General features: G+C 51.1%; 1 protein-coding gene across 13 annotated transcripts in view; it reads right to left on the bottom strand.

The window, feature by feature from the left end:
- The window catches only part of Dab2ip (DAB2 interacting protein), a 176,283-nt gene that overhangs the window by 30,849 nt on the left and 119,868 nt on the right, over nucleotides 1-25,566 (bottom strand). Inside the window, exon 1 of one of the 13 annotated variants that reach the window (XM_085834974.1) lies at nucleotides 20,510-20,696. The exons of 9 other annotated variants lie outside the window; for them this stretch is intronic. Coding sequence is in view for 1 of the 4 variants with exons in the window: in XM_029484673.2 (XP_029340533.1) it covers nucleotides 7,897-8,063 (167 nt within the window). In the remaining 3 variants the exon portion in view is untranslated. Of the gene's footprint in view, nucleotides 1-3,091; nucleotides 3,192-7,896; nucleotides 8,388-18,721; nucleotides 19,094-20,509; nucleotides 20,697-25,566 lie in introns of those variants that run through there. 3 more of the 13 variants (XM_085834975.1, XM_029484673.2, XM_021181795.3) reach the window with 3 other exon arrangements.

Genomic DNA, 25,566 nt, shown 5'->3' on the forward strand with positions numbered 1-25,566 from the left:
GGAAAGGACCAGGCTTGGTCTGCCACTCGGAGACCAGCGAGTAGGGCATTTCCAACCTTTCAGCCTGCCTCTGTCTCCCCAGGGAAAGTGTCTCCACCTGTGTCCCCAGGCAGAGTCCAATATCCATGCATGGCACAGCAGACACTTAGGGCTGTGACCCCAGACACCTCAGCTTGTCGTCCTGCTGCCACCATCTCCTCGGACTGTTCTTAACTCTGTGAGTGAGCTCAGGGGACCACAGGTATGCCCAGTGACACCTAGGTGTCCCTTTAGTCTGGTGTTGGATGGTTCCTGATTGCCTCCCAACCCTGCTACAAATACTTTCAAGAGCAGCCTCTGTGGCCCTGGAAATAAGGACGCTCGTAGAGAATAATCAAAAAATAAAAATCAACTAAAAGGGGAGTATTCCCATTTCATAGAAAGTAGCTTAGCACCTTGACTAACCCAATCTGCAATCCTTCACATCTGGGAGGCCTTCCCTCCCTTATGATGGACTATGGGGATGCAGACAGCATCCTCCTCCTCATCTTCTCTACCCAAGACCCAGGTGCCATTCCATGTGGTTGGTTGCTTGCATTAGAGTGACAGTTAAGCTGAGGACTGCTGCTCTCTCCAAACCATTGGGCCATACTTCTGATAACTGGCTAAATGTACTGATCTCATGCAAATCAGATTTGGGCAAGGAAGCACAAGCAATCCTAGAACTTGGGAGGCAGAGGCAGAGGCAGAGGCAGAGGCAGAGGGACCAGGAGCCCAAGGCCAGGCTCTACCACATAAAAAGTTCAACAACAAAAACCCATAAGCAAAACACCATGACCTGGGCCAAACTAATAAGCCAACGGTTACCATTTGGGCCCTGTTGTTGCTGAACAAGTTAGCCAACAGTGTGTTCCCGGTCCGTGGTCAGCCCTGAGGCCTCTACGCCCTGCTTACACCTGTCCGCTTCTCCAGCACTTCTCTGATGCTCCTGGTTTCCCCTGGCCCACTGACATTTCCAAAAACCTTTCTCTACTTGGTCCAGATCTTTCCTCCCTGTTCCTCCACCAAGGATCCTAAAAAAAGCTTCTTTTCCAGACAACGTCACCAGCTCTGCTCCCCCACTCCCCGACGCTGCCACCTATCAAAATAGGCTGAAAAGGACAGGTCACCTTGGACAGACATCGTAAAGATTTCTATTCATGGAGGACACATCTTGGAATACGCACATACACTGAGACTCCAGCCACCAGTTCCAAGCAGGCGCCTCTTCAAGTCTAGCCATCACCAGGGATGGAAGACTTTGTGGCCACACAAGTTCTGCCAACAGCCTCGAGGAGAAAGACGCAGCAGACATGATGGGGGAGGAGCAGAATGAAGGAAATGTGGGCCAGCCTTCTCACCTATCAAATGGGCTATCCTATGGTTAAACTGCACTGGCACCTACCCGTTCTGAGCAGAGACTACAATAGTGGAATGCCTCCCTTATATCATCCCTGAGCCTGCAGACCCCCAGAGGACAGAGCTAGCACACCTCAAACTCTAGGAAGAGGCATCCAGGAGCACTCACTGGTAGCAAATCAGTAAGAGGGCAGCTATCAGCAAGCCATGCTCCTACACTACAATCAAGACTAGAAACTCAGAGGGAAAAACCATGTCAAAGAAAAGCAGGGTGCTCTCAAGTCCCTACAAAGCCATTTGCTGCTAAGCCACATGCCTAAGAAGTACACCAAGGCAATGGCTTCACATTCCTTTTGACTCTTATATACCTGACCATGGTTAAGCAAACAAAGGCTTGGAGATGGCCGTCACAGTCCCTCTTTTTTCCCACACTAGGGAATGGATACACTTACATGGCCATTTGTCACCTGGTCCAAGGTATCCCAGCAGATCAAGCCAATTCCCTTAAAGCAGGAAGGTGTATACCTGGCCAGCAGCTGGGCCAGCTCAACCCTTCCAGTAACCACTCTATGGGGCAGCCCACCTGTGCTCACGGCGAGCCACTCCTGGTGGGTACACATTTCCTGTCTGAGCCCTGTTCACACACAGTGGCACACATTTGTGATCCTTGCACTCAGAAGGCCAAGGCAGGAGTTTCAGACTAGCCTAGAATATAGGCTACAGAGCAAGATGCTTTTGCAAGAACAAGAGAAAAAGGAAGGAAGGAAGGAAGGAAGGAACAAACACAGATCCTACCATTTCCACAGGCCTCTCCAATTCACACTGAAAAGTGGCTTTAGCCAGTGTCACAGTACACAGGCACCAGCAGGGCAGGGGAGGCGTGGGTAAGTGAGCTCCAATCCCGACTCTTCTCTGCTTGTCTGCTGATGCATCAGGTTCTCACCAACCCTACAGAAGCCGTGTGCTGAAATGTACCAACTATCAAGTAACTACAGGAACTGCAGGGAATAACAGGTCCCTGCCCTGTCACCTGGTGATCCTATCTGGAACACAGAGAGAAGGGTATCTTGCAGGCAGTCTTACCTGCCCCTAGCATGGTAACAAGTGAGAGATGAGAAGGCTCCCACTGAAGACTAAGACAGCAACAGGATCTGGTTTCTGACAACCTCTCCAGCTGCAGCCAACAAACTCAGCACTAGACAAAACACAGGAGCCAGGCAGAGGAGCAAGTCTGCTGGAGGGGAGATGGTAAGGTCCAAGTGTGAGCAAGCACAGCTCCACCCAGCCCAGCTGGACAACCAGAGCAAAGGCCAGACTCCTCAGGGATCAGAATGCTCCAAGCAGTTCCTGGCATTCCCTGTTCACAGGCCATGGGGCCTGCAGAAAGCAGCAGCACTGCTGCCCTCATCCCTAAACTAAAAGCAGCTGCAGCAGTAGTAGCAGCAGCAGCAGCAGGCCCACCCCACCCCACCCCAGCCCCTTGTTGGTCTCCTGCTCAAGCCAGACCTACCCTAACTGCTTCCAAGTTCTGGGCTAGTAGTAGTAACTATCTGGGTGGAGCTGCCATTACTAGAAACTTGAGTCCCTCTCAGGCCGGGCACCTGTGACAATCAAACCATCTAGTACTGGTAGCAGCCCCAACCCATCCAGGCCTCTCTGGGCCCAGGGGGATTAAATGGCTCCCTTCAGCTCAGCCTCTGCTAAGGCCACTCACCAAGTGAACAAAGGCTAGAGTAGCCATCTAGCCACTGGCTGTTCCCTGCTAGCCTCAGTCAGTCCAGCTCTGTGCTCTAGTTCCAGACACAGCACTCTAATCCTACCCACTGGGACCAATCATGACTAGTTAAACAAAAAGCCAAGTTCCAACTCTCTGTAATGTTCTCTTAAAGGGCCAGTGTCCCAATCCGGTCTGCAAGAACTTAAAGGCACAGATCCCTTTTTCTTTACAGGAAGCAGGAAAAGTGAAATAATAGCCCATGAGTCATGATCAGATTAGCAGCCTTAGGCTTCTAACCGAGACTTCAGGCAACATTTGTAAGAGTCACAATCTAAATTTCACTTAAAGGTTCCAAAGCATATGAAACAGAAACAGTAAAACTAATTCTCGTGCAGAGACTATAAATGGGAGGGAACACTGCCAGTTCTGAGAACTCTACTTAGCACAAGACAGCACTCCTAGCATTGCCTGCTTTGCTCCCCCCAGAAGGCAGCAGCAGCATCCCAACTCCCAAATGAACACTCTGAGGTCAAGAGGAAGCTTCTCCAGGACCCCACCGCAGACGTCAGACATCAGCTCGCAGGTCGCAGGTCACAGTGAGCAGAGGTCCCCGGCCCTGCAGCAGCTCCCTTCCGAAAGACCAACTCTCTCCTGTCCCAACCTTAGGTCCCATGAGACCACAGCCTTCAGTACCTTTCTCTTCTACTAAGAAAGGATGGCACTAAGTCGTATTTCTAAAGTGCCCAGCCACTGGGCTTTCAGGTTGAGCCGTAAAATCCTGAAGTCTCTTCTGCTACTTCTTCTATCTTACATTAGACCCAAAAGGAGACAAATGCTGAGCAGAGAGTCACGAAAGGGAAGGGGATGGGCTGCAGGTTCTGCAGATGCGTGGGCATCCTCACAGACCCCCAGTTACTCCACAGACAGGTTGTGTGGACAGAGCAAGAGGTGAGAGCCAGTGTCTTAGCCCAAGAGTCAGACACAGAGTCGCCCACGGGGATGGAGTAGAGCCACGGAAGGGGGGCGGGGTGCTCTTGTGCAGGAGGAGGGAAAGATGCTTGACTGTCTGGACCCTGAGACCTGATCTGAGAAGGTAGCCAAGAAGGGTGAGCCACTCTGGCCCTGAGTGTCTGGGTTAAATGGCCAGGTGGAAGGAAGCCTCAGCTCTACAGCACAGGGCTCGGTCCTGAGGACCTAACTTCACTGTTGGTACAGGGTCTGGATAGAAGCCCAAGGGTCTGCAGCTGTCTGCACTCGAGCCTGAGCTGTGCCACTTGATCCCACGTGCTCTCAAACAGGTAACACACCTCTGAGTCTCCCTCGGTTTTCTCCTTTGTAAAATGGACTATTTCAAAACAGCATTTACTTCCCAGGACACAGAACAAGCCCAGCAATCACTGAACACCTAGCATAGGCCAGTCTCCAGCTTGGCTGAAGGAGCTGGGCATGTTGGGAGACAGGTCAGGGACAAGCTTCCAGGGCAGTGACTGGGGCAAGGCATTCCCCCCTTGGGAGAGAATTTTCAGGGACCCCCTTGCAGGATGACTACAATAACTGCCTTTCCCTGGAGACAAGAAAGCCAAATCCTTTGAAGCAGCAAACAGCCTGCTTGGTGTCCAGTCCAACTGAGGCCCAGTGAGTAGGCAGAGGGGAAGGAGCTCTAAGCCTGGGGCTTTGGGGGGTGGGGCAGGACAGGACTTCACTTCCCCAGGTGGAGCCTATCTCATACCTGACTTTTGGTCTTAGATCGACTAGTTTGTACATATAAAGCGCTTCCCTTCGTAAGCCACAGGAGCACAGCCTAGAGCTGTTGGGCATAGAGCCTCCCTCACAGCCAGGGGGCCCTTCAACACAAACACCCCAAGGCCTGCTGAGCTTGAGGTCTGCAGCTTCTTGGAGCCTAATGCCTCTGATTTTCATGTAGGGCAGATCCAAGGTAGCAGGAAGGCCTCCATTCCTCCTCAGTCTGTGGCTGATTCCTGAACCGTAACAGGAGACCCAGCATTTGACTCGCTGGTGGGGGCCTTTATGGTTCAGCCACAACTCTGGCCATTTCTTCCTTAGAAACTGCAAGCCCTTCACGTTCCAATGACTCAGTTTCCTCGTGTATAAAATTAAATAATACAGCCCCACCGGAAGACAACACAGGTAAAAACAATGGTCAAGCATTATGTAGAAAGGCACTGGACCAAGCAAATAGATCCCAAAGACTCAGATATCTGTTATTCACTCTACAGACACTGAGAACCTACCAGGGCCTGTTGCCCACTAGGCTACAGGCTGTCCCTCACCCTGCACAACCAATCAAACACATCCTACACTCTCCCCAGAGCCAGCAAGGCCTTGGGACAGAGGTAAAGGAGCTAGCAATCAAAGTCTGTAAAGACCTCCAGTTCAGCTGGAAGACCTCTGCAGAGAGCACAGACGTAGCAGGCCCAAATGGAGGACTGGGATCCAGGGGGAAGCATGGAAGTAAAGAATGTGGGTGAGGGGCAGGGGCAGTAGTGTCCTTGCAGCTAGAGAACCAGCTGGAGAGCAATGATAGGAGGGCAGGGGAGGGACATTTGTTGTTGACACTCGGGGGTAGTCTGCCAAGGTCAGACCACTGAGTAGAGTTACATCACCTGAAGGACACAGGTAGGAGTCATTTAAGACAGCCACCAAGCTTCCCCGCTTCCTGCTCCCTTGTTCTAGTCAACACATCAGGCTTCTGACCACCAGAGGTCTTTGGGTCGCTATAGCCAACATCAGGCCTTTGCCCACACCAGGGACCCTCATTCTCCACATGTCCCTTTGTCCTAACTGTCCTCCAGTCTCTTCAGGGCTCTGGGTTTGGAAGAAGATGCTTCCCTGTGGTGATGTCATCCACATGGAGCTTTAAATACCCCAGAGTGCTCCTAATTCCAGCTCTGCGCCACATCCTCCCAGACTCCTATCTCAAGTGGGAGGAATAGCTGCATGCCTCAGAGAACCTCAGGCCTAAAAGGCCCCTCTATAGGAGCCCAGAGAGCCAGTAGCCTCTCTGTACTAGACTTCCCCACTCCACAAGGAAGTCTGAAAGCTCACTAGGAAGGCAAAAGACTCTTCCAATGGGGGCGAGAGAACTGGCTCAGTGGCTAAGAGCTCAGTCGTCCAGTGCTCTTACAGAGGACCCAGATTCGACACCCAGTACCCACATGGTTACTCACAACCATCTGTAACTGCAGTTCCAATGGATCTGACCACTGTGTACACCAGGCACATGGTGCACAGACATTCACTCACATACTATGTGATAAAACACTCACACACATTAAATACAATCAAACTAAAACGACAACAGAAACCTGAACCTGGTGATTCCTGGATAACTGCAGTAGGACCAGGCAAGCTCTGACCCCTCCCCAAGCCAGAGGGGCTGAAGTCTGCTCTAAAACCCTTTACTCTTTAATAGTGTGTGCCTATGCTGGCCTTACCCAGCAAGACGGAGGTTCTTGGGTCCCTACCTGTCTTGAGGATGCTGTACCTGTGATGTACCTGTGATAAAAGTTCTTATTCTTCCCATTTTCAAAATAGACTGTTCTTGTCCTGTTGGAATTCACTCTCCTTCCTGGACTCAGCCCATGCCAGGTCCTGCCCTGCCTCCTCCATCACTCCTCAGCAAACACCAGGCTCATTTCAGAGCATCTTGTGCATTCGCCAACAAATATTTACTAGGTCTTAGCTGTGTGCCAGGTCCTGTTTTAGGCACTGGGATACAGGTGCTAAACAAAGCAGCCCCAGGCTTGCAGCCAGGTACAGCTTACTTATTTGTACCTATGTCTTCTATAAGGGAAGCTGTGTGTGTCCGTGGGCCATGGTTGTCACATCTGTCCTGAGAGAGTGCTTAATATGATGTAAACTCTATTTATGAACCACCATATGCAAATCAGTTCCCAGAGTAGCCAAGGAACCAAACCCAGAAAGCCAAAAAATGCAGAGCCCACACCACCCTCAGGCGAGAAGGCACACTTCAGAGCTGCAGAAGCTTGGTGGCTTGGTCCTGGGGGAGGAGATACACACGTGGAAGCTCCATCTAGCTGCTGGAGAAAAGGGCACTGCAGGCCAGAGTGCTCAGAGAAAGTCAGTCCTAACCCTCAGCCTACGGAAAAGGAGTGAAGCAAACTTTTGTCTTAGGTTCTGATGTTCTTTGCGCAAGTAGGTAAAGGAGAGTCTCTGCTCTGAAAACCCTTTGACTTCTTGTTAGTGTTTGCATCAGAACAAGTTTCACAAGTAAAGCTTCTCTCCTCCAACAGTGACCACAGAGACAGACTAAGACTTTTAAATCTGTCTCCAAGAAGCTACGGCAGGGAGAGCCAGAGGGGCTGGGGGAGTGTGTAGCTTCGCTGAAAGCCTTGGAAGAAGCTGGTCAAAATCCCTTTTTTCAGAGGTTGCCTTCCCAACCTGAAGCTTCTCTGGACCAGGATCAAGAGCCAGGGCATAGGGCACCCAACTTGCAGGTGCCCCAAGCTTCACCTGCTGGTTTCCTGGTCCTTGTTCCCCGAGGGCAGGGCTTGGCTCTTAAGGCATGAGAACCATCTACCCAGCAACCCCAGCCCCACGCCTATTCTCCAGTGCTCTCTGCCAGAATCAGGCAGTATATAGAGAGATCTGGGTTAGGCCTCAGTTCACCTTTGCAGTGTCTGCTGACCATTCCTCCTACGGCCACACCTTCAAGGAAAAACCTCCAGCCCCACCCCACACCCCACACCTGGCTGAATGTACAGGACAGGGAGCAAGAACCTGTGTCCTCTTCCTCCTTCCCTACACATCCAGTCACAGACCTTGGCAACGGTAGGAGTGTAGGCCTCTCTGCTGACCTGGGCATCTGAGGCCCAGCAGCCAGATGAGGCTTCCGAGGATGGCTGGGCCTCCAGAGAGTGGCACCTCCAGACCAGCACAGGATCTTGCCAAGGTTGTCACTGAGGAGTCCAAGGCCACAGAGGCCCATTCCCAAGGGTGGTACAGACCCAGGTGGCCAGGGTGGACATTTAAGAGGTGAACCCTTTGGGGTTCCCCCTTACCACAGAGCACACACTATGTCTGTGTCCACCACGTTGAAACTCTCAAAATGTCTTAAGCACACAGAGGCGACAACATCTAGAGATTTCCGGGTTCCCCAGAGAACAAGGAAAATTACAGTCTTCCACACAGTAGCCTCCAGGTCCCAAGAAGTCGGAAGGGTTCTTGAAAGTAAGCGGCTTCTCCTGGCCAGCGGCAGGAGCCTTCCAGGGCCTGCGGTGGGTGCAGGACTAGCAGGAGCCACTCCAGGAAGCCAGGAACATTGGCCCAGAGGTCCCACAAGCACCTCCCCTGGAGTGCTGGCTCTGCCCTCTGGAGTCCCGCCCCTGGCCTTTGTGCTAGCCAATGCCGGGCAGCTCCAGCTGGATGCTGGTCTCAGATCAAAAGATCAGTGTTGGGAGGGGAGGGCTCTCCCCACCTCCTCCCCCTCAGCCATTATCACCCTGCTTCATTTTCTTCATAGCAGGGATCTGAGGTCATCCTGCTTTTTTTGCTGGAGTCCTCCCCCTCCCCCAAGCCCCACCCCTCCTCAAAAACCTTACCAGTTGAGGCCAGTAAGCCCAGAACACTAGAACACCTTGCTGGGCAGCTGCCAAAAAGCAGAAGTTTGATAGGCACTTGGAATCTATTTCCCTAGCTGGTCTGAGACCTGCCAGCCAGAGCTAGATTAAGGAGTTGGAGCAATCAGAGATTTGAGGGAATCCCTAGACCTCTCATTCTCTCACCCCACCCTCTGGCAGCCCAACTTCTACCAGGCTACATTGCTCCCAGGAACTCTATTCAGGCCAGAAGTAACTGGTCCCGCCTTCTCTTCTCCCAAGCCTCAAGAGGGCTTTCCCCCTCTTCCCAAGCCAGCTGTCTTCTGTTGCAACTGGCTTGAGACATGTGGCTGCCCTCCAAAGCAGCGGGGGGGACGAGGATGGGGACAATTTGGAGGGAATGGGGGGCGTAGGAACTGGGGCTTCATCCCCATGTGTCCCTGCACCCTCCCCAGGCTCCCGTCTATCCCAACAGCACTTTTCAGCTACTACACAGCTCCAAAACCATAGTCTGAATTCTCAACACTGCAGAGGGAGCCGAGTCAGACACACACCACACAGCCAGAACAGCCAGGCAAACACCCCTGTCTCTTCCACTGCTTCCAGTCAGACATTTTAAAAAAGAAATACAACGGTTTGGGGAAGGATAGGGAAGGATGGGGACCACAGTCACTGGGGACAGATGTACAGAGGGGAAGTTTAGTCCCCAACCTCTGCCGTGGACATAGTCAGGAGCCCTCCAGTTAAGAAGTCTACTGAGCCCCAGACAACTGTCTTAGACACAAATTCTCCCTTTGGGGTGGTTTCTCTACTGCAAAAAGTATCTGGCTGGGCCCACAAGGCAAGGAAAGAATTAAAGGCAGGCAGGAAGCTGGAAGCTGGAGTACAACTGCTGCCATTTGGAGGTGTATCCTCACACACAGGCCTCACTGTAACAGGCATCTCTGGGAAGGTACCCTCAGTAAGCAGACATTTTTGCCTGGATGGCCCTTTCCCATACCTCAAAGGCTCCACCTACTAAACCCCTAGTACCAATAGGTCCACCCTCTCTTTCCCTCAGAGCCACCAGGCCAGAGGGCTTATCCAGAGCTTCCTCTAGCTTGTGCTTACAGCTCAGGACTTTAAGAGCTTCCGAGACCAGAAGGAAGCTGACTGGGGAAGGCCCCTGCCCTGGCCATGGCCCCTATAATCAACACCACCCCAGTTCCGTCCCTGACAGTCTACCTAGACTGTCCAGCATCTACTGTGCGCAGCCTCTGCAGAGACAAGTGCAGGACTGGTGAAGAGGCTGTACTTGGGCCCCAGACCTGGCCATGTTCATGGACATGCTGGCCCAATGGCACCCCATGTGGCCACACCTGGCCATCCCTCTGACCACACAGCAGGAAAGACTCCTATTCAGCTGCAGCCTTGGTCTGCTCTCTCAGTTTCCAAGTCTTAGTAACATTTCCTTGTGGGGAGAGGTGATAAATTACTCACAGAGAACATGGGACCAGAAAAGGGCTCTTGGTTTCACAGTGGCCAAGCCAACAGGAAATGTGTAAATGGAGCCCATGGAGTCCATGCTCTAAGCAGCAGGGTGTGACTCCAAGACGGGCCTTCTACCGCCAGTTTCATGGTCCTGCATGGGGCAGGCAAGACAGCCACTTCCAAACTACAACTGAAAGCAGATGTGCGTCATTCAAATGCTCCTCCAACTGGAAGCCGTCCTAGATTTCTTCCAAGCAGAAAGCCATTCCCTGACAGTGGACTTGCATTTTTGTTCTGAGATAAGACCTCAATCTGTAGCCCAAGCTGGCCTTAAATTCAAGATGCCACTGCCCCAGGCTCCGGAGCATGGCTTACTGTGGACACAATGAGCTCTTGCCGCCACTTGTGCTTCTCCTAGGCGTCCTATCTTCTTATAGCAAACAGGGCCCTGGGGCAGGACTGTTTGCTCTGTGTGACAGTCACAGGATGGGGTCACAGCTAACAAGAACAGTGGCTGAACTATGTCCTAAGTTGGGATCCCATTCCCACCAGCTATCTGGCCTTGGAGAAGCTGAATCTTCCACACCCTCTCAACCCAAACTAGAGGTGCACACAGACTTAAAACAAACAGTCCTGAGTACCCAGCCTTCCTGAATAGGCCCTATCTACCTCAGCACTGCCTTCACCTTCATAACTGTGTCAGCAATTCAAGATTCTTCCCTTCCTATGGCCACACCCTCCTGTCTGGTTACTCTACCTTCCAGAGGCCAGCTTGGACCTTCCCATTTAAAGTAAATCTTCCCCATTTCCTGGCCCCTAGCCACAAGAATATGCCAATACCCTCTCTGCTACCCTGGGTTCTTATGGGGCCTGCATGTTACTTCTTGATCTCCAGGTCCTCACTGAGGGTCTATCCATCTCTGGTTCAAGACTAAGAACTCCATACTACACACTGAACACCCACACACCCCCTCTAGGCCAGGCTTCTCACTGGGCTTGGGGCCCTGGCTTCATCTGAAGATGGCCTTACCAACCAGGTAAGGGTCTCTGTAGGACTCTGGAAAGCACCAGCAAGAGCTTCCCTTTGCTGTGTGACAGAAAAGTGAAGGCACTTCGAGGTCCTGCCTTATCCTCGTTGTCACCATGAATAGACTGGGACTGCTGAGGAGGTGCACCTCTGGGTAGGTGGATATTTCCAAGGAGGAGGCACAGAGGGAGAGGAAACCGTCCCACTGGCAGCCTACAGAAAGAAGAGGGAGCCATCTCTTGTACCTGCTTTCTAACCGGCCATGAAGCAAACAACACTCCCCTGCCTGAGTCTATCCCTAAGCCGAGCTTATCAAGAATCCAGGGGCCAATGCCCAATGACAGACATAATACATAATCCATGACCTCTTCCTCTGCTTGTGCCATGCATTTGGTCACAGCAACAGTAAGCAGCCCAGTTACCTATGCCGCTCTTCTTCCCATGGACTGCTCTTTAAAGACAGGTAACCCCTTCTGGAGGAGACGCTGCTACAACCTGGGGACCACCTCAGGATGAGTCTACAAGTCATGCAGGTGAGCACCAGCGAGGGACCCCTGCAGAGGAACCAGCCAGGCTGGGCTGTTCCAGGACAAGGGCCTCGTAAGATACTTTCTATCTACACTCAGCTCCTGGCAGGATGCGAGCTTAATGTTAGATGGAGGGCTGACTCCAGGAAGCAGTTTCCACACGCCCCAGCTGTTAATTTATGTGAGCACATCCATGCATGTGTGGCTTTATCATCACCAACAAAAAACAAATGTGTCCTGGCACCTACTCCGTGCCAAGCCCAGAGCGAGGTATTTTACATACATTATCTCCTTACACCTCCAAGGGCTCTAAGCATGGGTACCCACACAACACCTGCCTAAAATGAAGCTGAAGCACAGAGGCATAGGAGTGATACCCAAGGTCACACAGATAGTTACTAGTGGGAGCTGGAGTTCTGGGTTCCCCAAGACTCCAGGGCCCATTGTCTGTCTCCAGACTCCCCTACCACGAACTGTGTGGGAGCTTAGGGAAAGTTGCAGTCTACAGCCCTCAATTCCCTTCCTCTTAGGAGCCCCATTTCCTCTAGAGAAGCCCAGCAAGCTCACAGCCTCTGGCTGCCTCTGCCCCCCACCAGCCTGAATGTATCCCTCACCTGCCAGGCCTCCACACAGGGCTTTGTGGTGATCACTGTGGCTGGCATAGAAACCTGGAACCTTTCCCTCCGCTGAGATTTTAACACATGTTGGCTCCCTAAATGTAATGTTTCCATTAAAGGCTTTTGTGGGAGTAAATCCCCGCCCATGTGACACCTCTCTGAAAATACAGAGTAAATTTACTTGAACAAGCCATGAGACATGGTCAGTATTTCCCTTTCTTGGCTGTCACATTGCCAAGTGCTGGGCAGCAATGCACAGTGTGCCAAGGATTAGATGTTATCACGAGGCAAAGGACAGGGTGACCATAATCTATTCATAATGGCTGTGCTACTACCAGTCGGTGCTTAATGCACCCCATTCTTAAGTCTGACTAGTACCTCACTTGTATCCCTAAGTCAGCTGTTACTCAGTCCCCAAATCCTGTCCCTAACTCCACTACTGTGGGTCCCAACCATCACTCTATGTCTACACTAGGCTACAAGTCAAAGTTCAAACACGCTTATTGAAATTCCAATCCCTTAAGCTGTGTCCTTATCCCCAACTCTGGGACCACAAGTAACAATACTATGGGGGTACCAGGGCGAATCCTGTCACTCTCTCAGGTCTGGTGGCTGCCATAAAGAGTCATTCATCCTGGCATCACTGCCTAGGTCCATGAAAGACAGTGCCCTGCTCCAACACTGGCCAGTCAGAGCTAATGAAGAGCAGTTGTGTGCTGTGTGGCAAACAGACAAGGGCAGGGGACAGCTACAGCTCTCCTTGCTGCTACATGTGGCCAAACAGCTGGTCTGCAAGAACCTGGCATTTGGTCTCTCCCAGGACTCCACGGGGCCCTGCCGTCCGTCAGACACCCCTCTTCAGGAGATGGAAAGGCAGCTTGGGACCTGCCTTTTTCCTAGGGTTTTGTGAGCCTGTGCCACAGGCACTGCGCGCAGTGCTGCTGTTAGCTGCCAATGACCATTTAATCAGGACAGCATCAGAGAGGTGTGAGCACCTGCCACCCACCCCAAGCACCTCCCCATTTACGGATGAGAGCACAGCTCCATTAGACGAACAACCTGCCCAGGCTACCTAGTTAGGGTTCCAAGCATGAGGGAGTCACCTGCCTCTGCCCTCAGAACACTGGCACCTTAATAGAAAGGTACCCCAAGTTGGTGCAGACTAAAACAACATGACAAACTATGGTACCATAGAGACAGAGTTCAGGTATGGGTCTGACCCAAAGAAGGTTATCAAAAGTATGGGGACACTGCAGTGCTGGGAACAGGGGACTGGGATAGGTTACATGGGAGTTGGAGGCCCAGCTCATCCGAGCCCAACGACTCCCTCTAAATTCTGTGCCTGGGACACAGGACACTTCTCAATCCCAGCCAATTAGCCCAGGGCTGGCCACTGACATGCCACATCCTGTTTACAGCAGGACAGTCAGTACAGCCCTAAGAGGTAGATGCCCTGGGTGATGATGCTTAGGGCCCCCTATGTCTGACTCTGTACCCAGAGAGTACTAAGCCCCATCTGCACCAACTGCCGCTGGGTGCATGGCACCTGTGTCCTGGAGGTCATGTGCTTTGGGAACCTGAATGGCACCCGTTCAGTGGTTTACGTATCTCTCTCCGCCAGAGCTAGGCTTGCTGAGGATGGCGAACGTTATGGAGCCAGAATCAGCAAGCTTGGTGGCACAGAGCCAGCAGCAGACCCAGAAGTGATGGTGTTGCAGCGGAAACAGCTGAGCACAGCAAATAGAGCCATTGACCCAATTCAGCTCCAGTCTGTCTTCAAGAGAATGACTGAGTTAAAATGAATAGGTCCCCATGTCCCCAGTGGCTTTGGAGGGATGGAATGGAGAAGGAGAAACCAAAAATGGCTCCTGGACCCACTGTTGGCTATTTCTGAGTCATTAGACTAGAGAATGGCTTCTTGCTTTCTTTGCTGGCCAGCAGGGGCTGGACACAACTGGCAAGCAGTGACATGGGCTAGACAACAGGATGGATGCCAGCTTCACCAGCAGCTTGATGGGTGGCCCTGCTCGCCTCCTCTGATGCCTGGGCTCCTTACCTCTAGAATGGGAATCCTACAACCCCCACCTTCCAGCACCACTCCCACAGAGAAGGAAAAGCACGCCAGGGAGAAAGGGTTCAGGTGGACAGGAATACAGGCCCAGCACTGCCGAACGTTATTCCAAGGGGATCCAGAACTCTCAACCAAAAGGAATGATTAAGGTGAGTGGTTCAGGGATGTGGACATGCTTGCTGGGAACCACTGAAGAGAAACCAGGAAGCTAACACCATTCCACACCATCAGGTAAGACCCAGCCTGTCTGTGGGCTACAGCTGGTCATGAGCCACTATGGGCCACCTCTAGTTAAATGACACAGCATATGTAAGTTAATCTACCCTGTGACAGTGTCCTCCCACTGGCTTACTGCCTTATCATAAGCTCAGAGGCCAGGCTAGCCCTGTCAGCAGGAGAGATGATCTCCTCCTCCTCCTTTCTCCAGCTATAGGTAGTCTCCTTCAGGACCTGGGGAGAGGGGCTTCTGAGGGGCTGACCCCCACCCTCCCCTCCCCTCCAGACTGTAGGGAGAAGGGCTTTTGCCTGGCCTGGTTTTACTTTAGAAAACACGGGGCCTACTTCCCTCCTAAGGCAAATCTCAGCTTCCTTTTTAATAATATGTGGGCTTCTGAGAGAGCCAAAGAGAAAAGGCTTAGAGACAGCAGAGGAGAGCATTACCCAGTGCCCCGGAAGGAGGAGTACTCAGAGCACAGGCACCTACCTGTGAGGCAGCATTACCCTCTGGGCTCCTATCTGTGTGAGCCCAGGAGTCGCCTCACCGCCTCACCGCTCTCAGCCTCAGCCTCAGTTTCGATACTCAGGAGACTGTGGGACCCAGAGCGCTGCACAGATTAAACGAGATGATCCCTGCCAAGAGCTTGGTAGGATGTCTGGCACATAGCAAGGGATCAAAACCCAATAGGTATTATTATTCCTGTTGTGTTATCTTTAGTGAAAAGCATGCCAGAGAATTCTGAGTGGGTGACTACAATAAAGTAGTGCAACCAGGCAAGCTTGTTAGCAGCTGAGGCCACCTATAATTAGCAGTCATTACATATGCAAATGTGCTGCTCTGCAGCTAGAACCAGGATTGTTTGAAGAGTGTTTAAATAACCCTTCCCCTGGCTGCCCACCCTCCTCAAATCTTGCTTATACTATTAATTTCATTAACAAACATTTACTTCATAAAGGCACATAGAAACTCATACATATTTGAATCACAGGCTTTAAGGAGCGGCAATGTGGTTAAGTGATAGAACTACATGCTCCAAAGCTTTCCAGTTCTCCCAAAAACAAAACAAAACACTAGAAAGGTTTTAAAGGTTAGGTGCCTGCTCACTTCATTGCAGTTATTTGGGGGATCTGGTTCTGGGTCCCATGGCTACCAAAGTCCAGACTGACAGTGATACCTTCCACAGCCTAGATGGGGTCTACCCGAACACCTCAGGCATCTGTCTCTTCCAGCAAGGAGGAGCCTTGGCTGGATACAATTCCTAATCACTGCTCTGACTACTTGCTACAGGTTAGTGGGCCAGATCTAAGGATGACCCCCACGAAGCAGAGTGTCTTGGAGATAGCAGGTCAGAGTAGGGCCACCAACTGCTCTCCCAACCATGCTCATTGGGGGAATGTGAATGGTGCCAGGCCCAGTCTTCCCATGGATGCCTTACAATGGCTGTGTGGAGAATCATAGGAGATGAAGTCATCACTCCCAGAAATAGACTGATTAAAAAGACGTGAGGGCAGTGTAAACAGCAAGGCTGGACACACACACACACACACACCAAACCACACACACACATACACACACACATACACACACACATTTCTCTGTCCTGAGAAGCCTGGCCAGGCCTGAGCTCCTCTGGGAAACAGAAAATGTGCCAGGAGCCAGAGCCAGCACAAGGAGCCTGAGGTGGATGGTCAATACTGCTACTGCTTTGGGGTTTTTTGTTTTGTTTTTTGGTTTTTTTCCTAAAGAACAGCTGGCACCTAGGAGAGATTTCAGGGACCACTCTGCTGGGTTCTCAGTCCTTAGCCTCAATAAAGTCCGTAAGATGCAACCTGCTGACATGGTCAAAACCCCACTTTTTATTACTTCCTCCTTGGCCTCAACCTCTCATTCCCAAGGTAAAAACCTCAGCCACCTCTTCTGGGACCTTCACATTGCTATCTGTTCAAGAGGCAAGTCTGACCAGCTGGTGGCTGGGGACAGGAAGGGTTCCTAGTGGCTAAAAAGGAGCTTTAAAAGCACGATACTCTGCTCATACCCTACTGTGTGCAGTGGATACTCTGCTCATACCCTACTGTGTGCAGTGAACCCACTTCTCTGAGATCAGTTTCTTGGTCTGTAAAATACAGAGAGCATGTGTCTATCTCAGGGGTAAATTAGATGAATTGTTCATTCATTGACACCACACCAGCCCCTCTCCTAGGTACCAGAGGCACATGAAGGAGCAAGATACAGCCTATTCTCTCAGGCTCCTGGTACAAATGCACAGGGAATAAGATGAGTGACCTCAAGGCTAGGATTAACACATGACTGAGATAAAGCACAAGGCTGAGAGGACGGTGTGGGAGGAGATCGGAATAGCAGAGACAGATGCAGCCACTCCTGCAGGGACCAGGACCAGTGTAGCTGAGAGCACAGAAAGGCATTTAAAGACTCATCTAGTGTTGCTGGGTATGGTGACCACACCTTCAAGCCCAGCACTTGGAGGCAGAGACAGGAGAGTGGAGAGAGCTTGAGGGCCCCTGGAATTTTGCAGAGACCTTATTCAAAAATAAGCAGCCGGGTGGGGTGGCGCATGCCTTTAATCCCAGCACTCGGGAGGCAGAGGCAGGCGGATTTCTGAGTTCGAGGCCAGCCTGGTCGACAAAGTGAGTTCCAGGACAGCTATCTATACAGAGAAACCCTGTCTCGGAAAAAAAAAAAAAAGCAACAACAAATATAATCAAAGGAAAGAAGTTCTCATGCTAAGACCAGAGTAGAAGGGGAAGTGGGGAGACTAGCCAGGGTCAGCTACAGGCACAAGGCGAATCTTCTATCAATCTTCTTCTTATCCCTGTCATCCATCACCACCCACCATCCATCCTCAGCACCCTAACACTCACCCCTCCCCCAAAGCTGGGAGGCTGACCCTCCAGAGAACTCTAGGAATAGGCTGGGCTCCAGTCCACTTTTCAAATGACAAGGAACTTTGCTGAAGCTCTAGTCAGGGCAGGCAGGACCACAAAGCCTAGCCTAAGCAGACATTTAAGGTACCCGCCCCACCCCCACCCCCAGCGCACCAGCCCCCGCCCCCAGAGCCCAGCGCTCCACTTCCTATCCAGCTGGTCTTAATCCACACACATTTCAAAGCTCAAACCAGGCACTCCTGGGAACCTCAACCTGTGACTCTCTTCCTCCATGGCCCACCTAAAGTCCAGGCCACCTCTGCCTGGGCCTGGTCTCCTTCTGGAGCAGCAAAGGTCCGGGTAAAGCTGTGTTGAAAACAAACCTCCTAAGAGCACCAGGTACTGCTCCCACACCAACATAGGGAGGGACCACAGCTGATTTCTGTCCTTGTCCCCAGGGCACAGCACAGGTGAACAAAACAGAAATAATTCAATCCTAAGGATCCCTTGAGGGAGTTCTGTCTGCACCAGTAAATGAAAGAGGCAACCTGCCTGCCTTGGACTCTGTGAAACTGCTCCAAAGCCATGCTCCAGAACACACACACCCCACTCCTAGACTAGACTAGAACTAGAATACTTAGAGAACGTCCCCAGCCCAGCAGCTGTGGGCTGCAGGCGAGCCAGGAATGCTCACTGCAAGGGTGCACAAACTGCATGGCCTTCCAACCAAGTAAGCTGAGGACAGGAGGATGACACCTGGTCCAGGCACAGGGACAGTATTTTCTGTGAGCCCCTGCAATCTTTCTGCAGAGGAAAAGGTGGTTTTGGTGGGGTGGGAATCTGCTGAGTGCTTCTGGTTTTAATTATCTCTGCACCGAAAAAGGCTAAGTGAAGATAAAGAAAGAGAATGGGAGGGCAGAGATGAGTGCTCTGATTAAGGGCTGGCTAATATGGCTCTCACCACCCCTGACCTCTGCCTGACCTCAGGTCAGCACCCAGAAGGCAGGGCTGGGAAACACTCGGGAGCCCCGCCTCAGATACAGGCATTTGGGGGTAGTAGACCCTTCAAGGCCATACAGGGGCAGTGGTGGGGTGCTCTCCATACTCCTCCTGCTTCTGCACACTGAGGCTGAAAACCTGGCTGTAAGGGGTTCCGCCCGTGTATTAGTCAGGGTTCTCTGGATCACAGAACTTATGGGTAGTCTCTATATAGTAAGGGAATTTGTTGATGACTTACAGTCTGTAGTCCAACAATGGTCAGCAAAAGCTGTGAATGGAAGTCCAAGGATCTAGCAGTTGCTCAGTCCCATAAAGCAGTCGAAGAAGAGAGAGTAAATCTTCCTTCTTCCAATATCCTTATGTAGGCCTCCAGCAGAAGGTGTAGCCCAGATTAAAGGTGTGTGCCACAGAGATCTCCCTGTCTTAATCTTCTGAGATTCATAGCCACTATGCCTCAAAACCTCCATACCAAGATCCAGATCAGAAACTTCTATCTCTCAGCCTCCAGATTAGAATAACTGGTGAGCCTTCCAATTCTGGATTGTAGTTCATTCCAGATACAGTCAAGTTGACAACCAGGAATAGCCTGTAAAACCAACCTGATGCCTTGAGGGTCAGCTGCCTCTGGCTCTAGCCCTAAGGCTTCACATACACTATAGGAATAATTAGTTTCTTAAGCCTGGAGGACAGTCTGAAGGACCAGGCACTGGGTGATCTTCTATAAGTCAAACACAGATTACAGAAAGTGTGACAACCAATGGAGAAAGACAAAAGGGAAAGTTATGCCTACAGGCACGGACAGGCCTTAGCCAGGCCAGAGGTGATCTAGGCTCAGAGAAGCAGGAACCTACAATGGAAGGTGGAGAGCACAGGGCACAAGGTCCCCAAGAAGGTTCTCCTTAGCAGCACAGGAAGGACCTGCCCTGTTGGCAGGTGCTAACAGCAGCAAGGCCACACGTGTGGACAGTACCATCCCACAGCTGTGTAGCTGCACCACTGCCTAGGAGCAAGATACAGGTATCACTGGGGTGTCTCTTAAGCCACTTTTCTTCCCTGGGCCCTTGTCTGGCCAAAGGGGCTCATTTATGTGGTAAGGCTGGGGAAGTACCCAGGGGGCAGTGAACATGGCTAGAAGCTCTCAGGGTGGCACTGCACACTACTGGGACCAAGCCAGCTCACAGCCGGGCAAGCACAGTCTACTAAATAAATGGTAGCGGGTTCCGTTGTTTCTACCCTGCCCCTCTACGAGAAGGCCTGGCCTAGTGCCGTCTAGCCTCCTGGACTCCAGCCAACCATACCATAAAGGATTCTTACTGGAGGGCAGGCTGTATTTGGTCAACATTCATGTTTTGTTTAACCACACAGTACATGACATTTTTAAATTTTGAATCAATTGCCAACATTTAAAGATGCGAAATTTTCAAATGTCACAAAAACCAAGTTTAGAACTTTCTCTTCCAAACCCAAAGTTCTGCCACCAAAGCCCAGCAGCCATCTCTGACCCCAGAAGGATACAACCCTACAAACTGTTGAAATTGTCACCACAGCTGTGAAGTGCCTCAGCTAGGGTTCCTATGTCACATGGGCAAAGCAGGGCCCACAACATACCAACCCTCTCCTAGGGTCACAACGGGTCCTGACACACAGCAAAGACCTGCCAATGTGTGTGGATAAAGACTAAAACGGCAGATAAATAAGGTCAGCCCCAGCTTTACCCGCCCAGGATATCCCGATTGCAACATTGCTTCCTTGCAAAAGCCCTGCCCCCAGCCTGCACAAACAATTCACTTCGACCCTAGGCCCCTCCCACAGGTGGGTACTCTGACAGCAGGACACATGAGTTGGTAACCTTCAGCCTGTGTTTAGGTCTCTGAAATCATTCACTGTATAACCTTTGTTTAAAGGCTAGGCCTTTTGAGTGTCCAGGCAAGGTAAGCAGTGATCCTGGCAACTCTGGCCAACCCAAACAAAGATCCCCAGGACTTCTGTCAAGCTGAAAAGGAGAAATTCAACAGCAAGAACTCACAAAGGCAAGGTTTCCACCGATGCTGCTTGCAGGAGGCCTGCCCTGCTTTGAAGCTGGTAACCAATTCTTCCCTCTTTCTTTCCAATAAATGAAGCTCCACAGGGTTTTCAAGGTCAGAGCTGCATTGGCAGTGACGGTTCTCTTTGTTCTTCTACCTCAGACTTGCCCCAAACACAGACAATTGTCCCCAACAACCAATTCCTGCTGGGTGGAGACAAGGACCAGGCAGGTGCTTCCTGTGGCCCCAGGAGTCCTGCTCTCCTGGATACGGATTCTCTGTGGGCCTGGCTTCCTGAAACTCCATCTCAGTATGTAGTTTTGGGAAGAAACAGCTGCCAGTCCCCAGAGTATACCCTCAACCCAGGGAGAGGTCAAGGCTCAGGATGGGCTTGGTTCCTTGCTGGTGGCTGCGGGTGTTACCTCAAAGCCACTCTCCTCTCTATTTCAGTCTCCTTACTTGGAAAACAAGAAAATAAATATCCAATTGGAGAGATTCAACCTCCTAACGAGATCCAGAGGAGCTGTGGGAAGCATGAAGTGCCCTGCCAGAGTTATTATCCCAGCACCTGGCACGGTGCACGGCATGCAGTAGGTGCTCAATGGGCATGCAGTAGGTACTCAATGAATGTGTGTATTTGGCACTTGGGCTGTCTATGGGAGGTCTGCCCTTCAGGAGCTACAGAGACAATGGTCATGGGCAAGGATTTGGGTCTAACAACCTCTACCTCTGGCCTAGTTCAGCAGTGGCCAGGCCCACATGAAGGCTTCACTTGCACATCTGTGTCATCAGTGCCAGGGACCTAGAGATGCTGCAGGACTCTTTGTGCCATGCCCTCTTGGACACTCAGTAGTTCTTACCCATGGTCAAGAGAACAGCCTACCCAACCCAGCTGAGAGGAGATGCCAGCCAGTCCTCAATAGGCTGTGTCCACCAGAGGACTTAAGAGGCTGTGAGGCTGGCAGTTCCTTCTGCCTCTTTTGTACTAGACTCAGGACCTTAGATTAGTGCAGCAAGCCCTCTACACCCTTTACCCAGCACTGAAGCAAGCTTGCCTCTTAGACTTCTGATTCCAAAAACAAAGCACCTGGCACAAAGAGGCCCGCCATGGGTCCATCCTCTTCCTCCCTCAGTCTCTTCGCCTCTCCTTATCCCCACTCCTGCCTTTAGAACTGTTCCCATTCTCCCAGTACTGAGTTTCCTCTGCACCTCCCGCAGCCTGTTCAAGAACACAGAAGGGCTCTAGACCTCTGAAGCCCTCTGCTCACCCACGGGATTCCCTCTGTCTGTCTCAGTGAACTGTCCCTGCTTTGCCAGCTGAGAGACTTATTTCTTTCAAACCTCAAATGCTATCACTGCCTCACACTTGACTCCTGAGAGCTGACTTGTCACACTGTGCCACAGCTTGTCACATGTGCCACAGAGAGCAGTACAAAGCGGTAGGCCAGGTGCTCTAGCCCACTGAGCACGTCCCTTCCTCACTTGGCCCCCGAGCTCCTCTCGGTGGAGCTAATCTCTACAGCCTATAACTCAGCTATCCAGACTGGGGCAGAGTGCCTTCTGTAGGGCTGGCTGCACTCCCACAGTGTCCTGAGGAAGCCCTGCTGTTGAGGAGCAGATCCAATGAGGAGGACTCAAATGAAGAGCTAAAGAGGCTGGGCATGGGGCATCAAGGAAGCAAGCTCTAAGTAAAAGGGTCTGGGATTTGAACGATGGGTAGAGCAGAAGGCATCTGGATAAAGGGGACACAAGGGAGGGGAACACAACATGATGGTGTCTGTGATGGTTTGTATATCCTTGGACCAGGGAGTGGCACCATCTGAAGGTGTGGCCTTGTTGGAATAGGTGTGACCTGGTTGGAATGGGTGTGTCACTGTGGGTGTGGGTATAAGATCCTCACCCTAGTTGCCTGGAAGTCAGTCTTCCACTAGCAGCCTTTGGATGAAGACATAGAACTCTTGGCTCCTCCTGCGCCATGCCTGCCTGGATACTGCCATGCTCCCACCTTGATGATAATGGACTGAACCTCTGAACCTGTAAGCCAGCCCCAATTAAATGTTGTTTTTCATAAGACTTAACTTGGTCATGGTGTCTGTTCACAGCAGTAAAACCCTAACTAAGACAGAAGTTGGTACTGGGAGTGGGGTATTGCTGTGATAGGCCTGACCATGCTTTTATTTGAAAGAATGTGGATTTTGGGACTTTGGATTTGGAAAGCAGTGGAATGCTTTAAATGGGGCTTAATGGGTCATCCTAGTAGGAATATGGAAGACTTTGTTGCTGGGAGTAATTTGAACTGTGTTGACCTGGCCCAAGAGATTTCAAAGGAAAAGAATTTCAGAATGTGGCATAAAGACTGGTTTTGTGGTATTTTGGTGAAGAATGTGGCTACTTTTTGCCCTTGTCTGAAAAGTTTGCCTGAGGCTAAGGTAAAGAGACTTGGATTAATTGCATTGACAAAAGAAGTTTCAAAAAAGCCCAGCAGAGACTTTGTTCTCTGGTTAAGTCTTATGAAGAAAAGTTTGAACAAGCATAGCAAGCTTAGAAAGGAAAAATATAAAATATATGGTTTGAGTATTAAAGGAGTACCAGGAAGTGAAATGGAGCAAAATCTTGTGTTCTAGGAGATAAAGATTAAGGGAGTGGGACCTTGGGGCAAGATCCTACCCAGCTAAATTAGATCCAGGCATGGTGGTACACACCTTTAATCCCATGAGACAAGCATGCTGATCTCTACATTCAAGGTCAATCTACAGAGCAAGAACCAGGATAGCCAAGCTTAGGCAGTGAAGGATTTAGTAAACATAAAGCTGGTGATAATGTAATAATACAAGGGGATCATGTTCTAGTTCCTGTATGCAGCAGAACTCGGCAGCTTCAGCCATGTGGCTCTGGCTCTAGAGTTAAGAATGGAAGGAACTACTGGGAAAATTGATGCTGGTTAGCTGGAGCTAAGGAATTAGCAGTGATTAAGAAGAGACCAGCATCACTGAGGTGAAATCTTCTGGAAATTGTTTTCTGGGAGCACAAAGAAGCCGTGTTCCAGAGATAACCAAGGTTGCACCTCATGCTGCGGCTGGACTTGGTAATGTGTAAGAGTCACTCAGGTGGTACTGCTTGTGAAGGAATGAAGGGATAATGGAGAGAAGCTGAGGCTTAGCACTGTGAGAGGACAGGGAAGGCCATTGGAAAAGGTGAAGCCTCAGCTGTAGTTGATGGCCCAGGATTGAAGGGGTCATGCAAAGGATTTGAGGCTTGGCACCCTGAAGAGAGCCTATGAGAGGCTATTGGTGAAGCCTAGTTGGAGTGGAACACCCCAGTGTATTGGAGATGTCAGTACCATGGGATGATCACCAAGAACAGCAGCCGTAATGGAGTGGATCAACCTGAGCATAGAGTGCTACAGAGGACAGAGATGGAGAAGTGATGCCAGTCCTTAGGAAGAGTCCAAAAGATCAAGTGGAATCCCAGACACTGAAAGAAGAAGCTGTAACATTGAAATTGCCTTGGAGACTCAAAGATGTTAAAGATGCCAGAGCCATGGGATACATGCAGAGGAAAGCTGCTAACAGGGAGTGGAACCAGCCCAGGAGGAAGCAGTTTGTTGCAGTCAAAAAAGATGAAAAAGGAATGGAGATCTGAAGACCACTTTGACATACATCAGCCATGGAGATGCAGAGTTTGGAGTTTGCCCAGCTGGTTTCCTGCCTTGCTTTGGGGATTACAGTTAATTAAGTTGAATGAATCTCAGAAGAGACCTTGAACTTTGGACTTTTAACATTGTTGCAACTGCTATAGACTATGAGGACTTTGAAAGTTGCACTAAATGCATTTTGCATTATGCAATGTTTAAGTATGGCCCCCATAGACTCATGTTTTTGAAGAAGTCTATGGGGACCAGGGAGTGGAATGTGATGGTTTGTATATCCTTGGACCAGGGAGTGGCACCATCTGAAGGTGTGGCCTTGTTGGAATAGGTGTGACCTGGTTGGAATGGGTGTGTCACTGTGGGTGTGGGTATAAGATCCTCACCCTAGTTGCCTGGAAGTCAGTCTTCCACTAGCAGCCTTTGGATGAAGACATAGAACTCTTGGCTCCTCCTGCGCCATGCCTGCCTGGATACTGCCATGCTCCCACCTTGATGATAATGGACTGAACCTCTGAACCTGTAAGCCAGCCCCAATTAAATGTTGTTTTTCATAAGACTTAACTTGGTCATGGTGTCTGTTCACAGCAGTAAAACCCTAACTAAGACAGTGTCCTACTGGTCTCATCAGCCTGCACCCTGCTGTAAATCTCATCTATTCCTCTCTAGAGGCTCTGAGAACTGCCATCATTCTCATCTTACTGGCTAATGGTAAAGCTGGGTTTGACACCCCCCTCATCTGCATGAGTAAACAGGGGAGCCCAGGGGACAAGGTGGGGGGCAGCAAGGACAAGAAGAGTCCGGAGGCTCCAGCGGCCTGTTAAGCCCCTGAAGCCAGCTGTTGTCTCTGCAGATGCACCCTAGTGTACACAGAAGCAAGCCCCCGGGGGGGGGGGGTCCTGGCCAGGGCATGAGCACACACATTGTAGGCAGCCGCACACAGTCTGATGACCCCGGCCCCTTAGCTTTCTTTCACCATTTGCCTGAAACCTGAAAGAGGCGGCCGCTGAGAAGCTAGAGAAAGCAGCCAGTCAGGAGGCACGCTCAGTGGCCACACCACAGGCTGGCGTGGAGCTGTTGCCAGGGCGGCTGAAGAGTCTGCCTTTAGAGGCAGGGCACTTCAGCACATGCTCTCTCTGGGCTACCAGCACAAGGGCCAGCAGCGGCATGGCAGCTCTGTCCTCAAGCTCCTGAGGCAGAGAAATCTAGTGACCACATGGGATGCCTGCCCCTTCTGCTGGGGTGCTGGGGCACAGAGGAAGCAGAGCTGAGGAGAGAGTGAAGGGAAACAGGCCCCTACCCGGGTTCCTACCAGGCAGACCAGACTGGCCCGTGGGGTGGTTAGAGTCCCGAGTACTGCTGCAGACTGTGTATGCAGTGTAACCTGACACAGGAAGATGAATTCCAAATGCG

The sequence above is a fragment of the Mus caroli genome, unplaced genomic scaffold (genome assembly GCF_978045245.1).
Source record: "Mus caroli unplaced genomic scaffold, Mus_caroli_1 scaffold_2, whole genome shotgun sequence".
Classification (NCBI taxonomy): domain Eukaryota; kingdom Metazoa; phylum Chordata; class Mammalia; order Rodentia; family Muridae; genus Mus; species Mus caroli.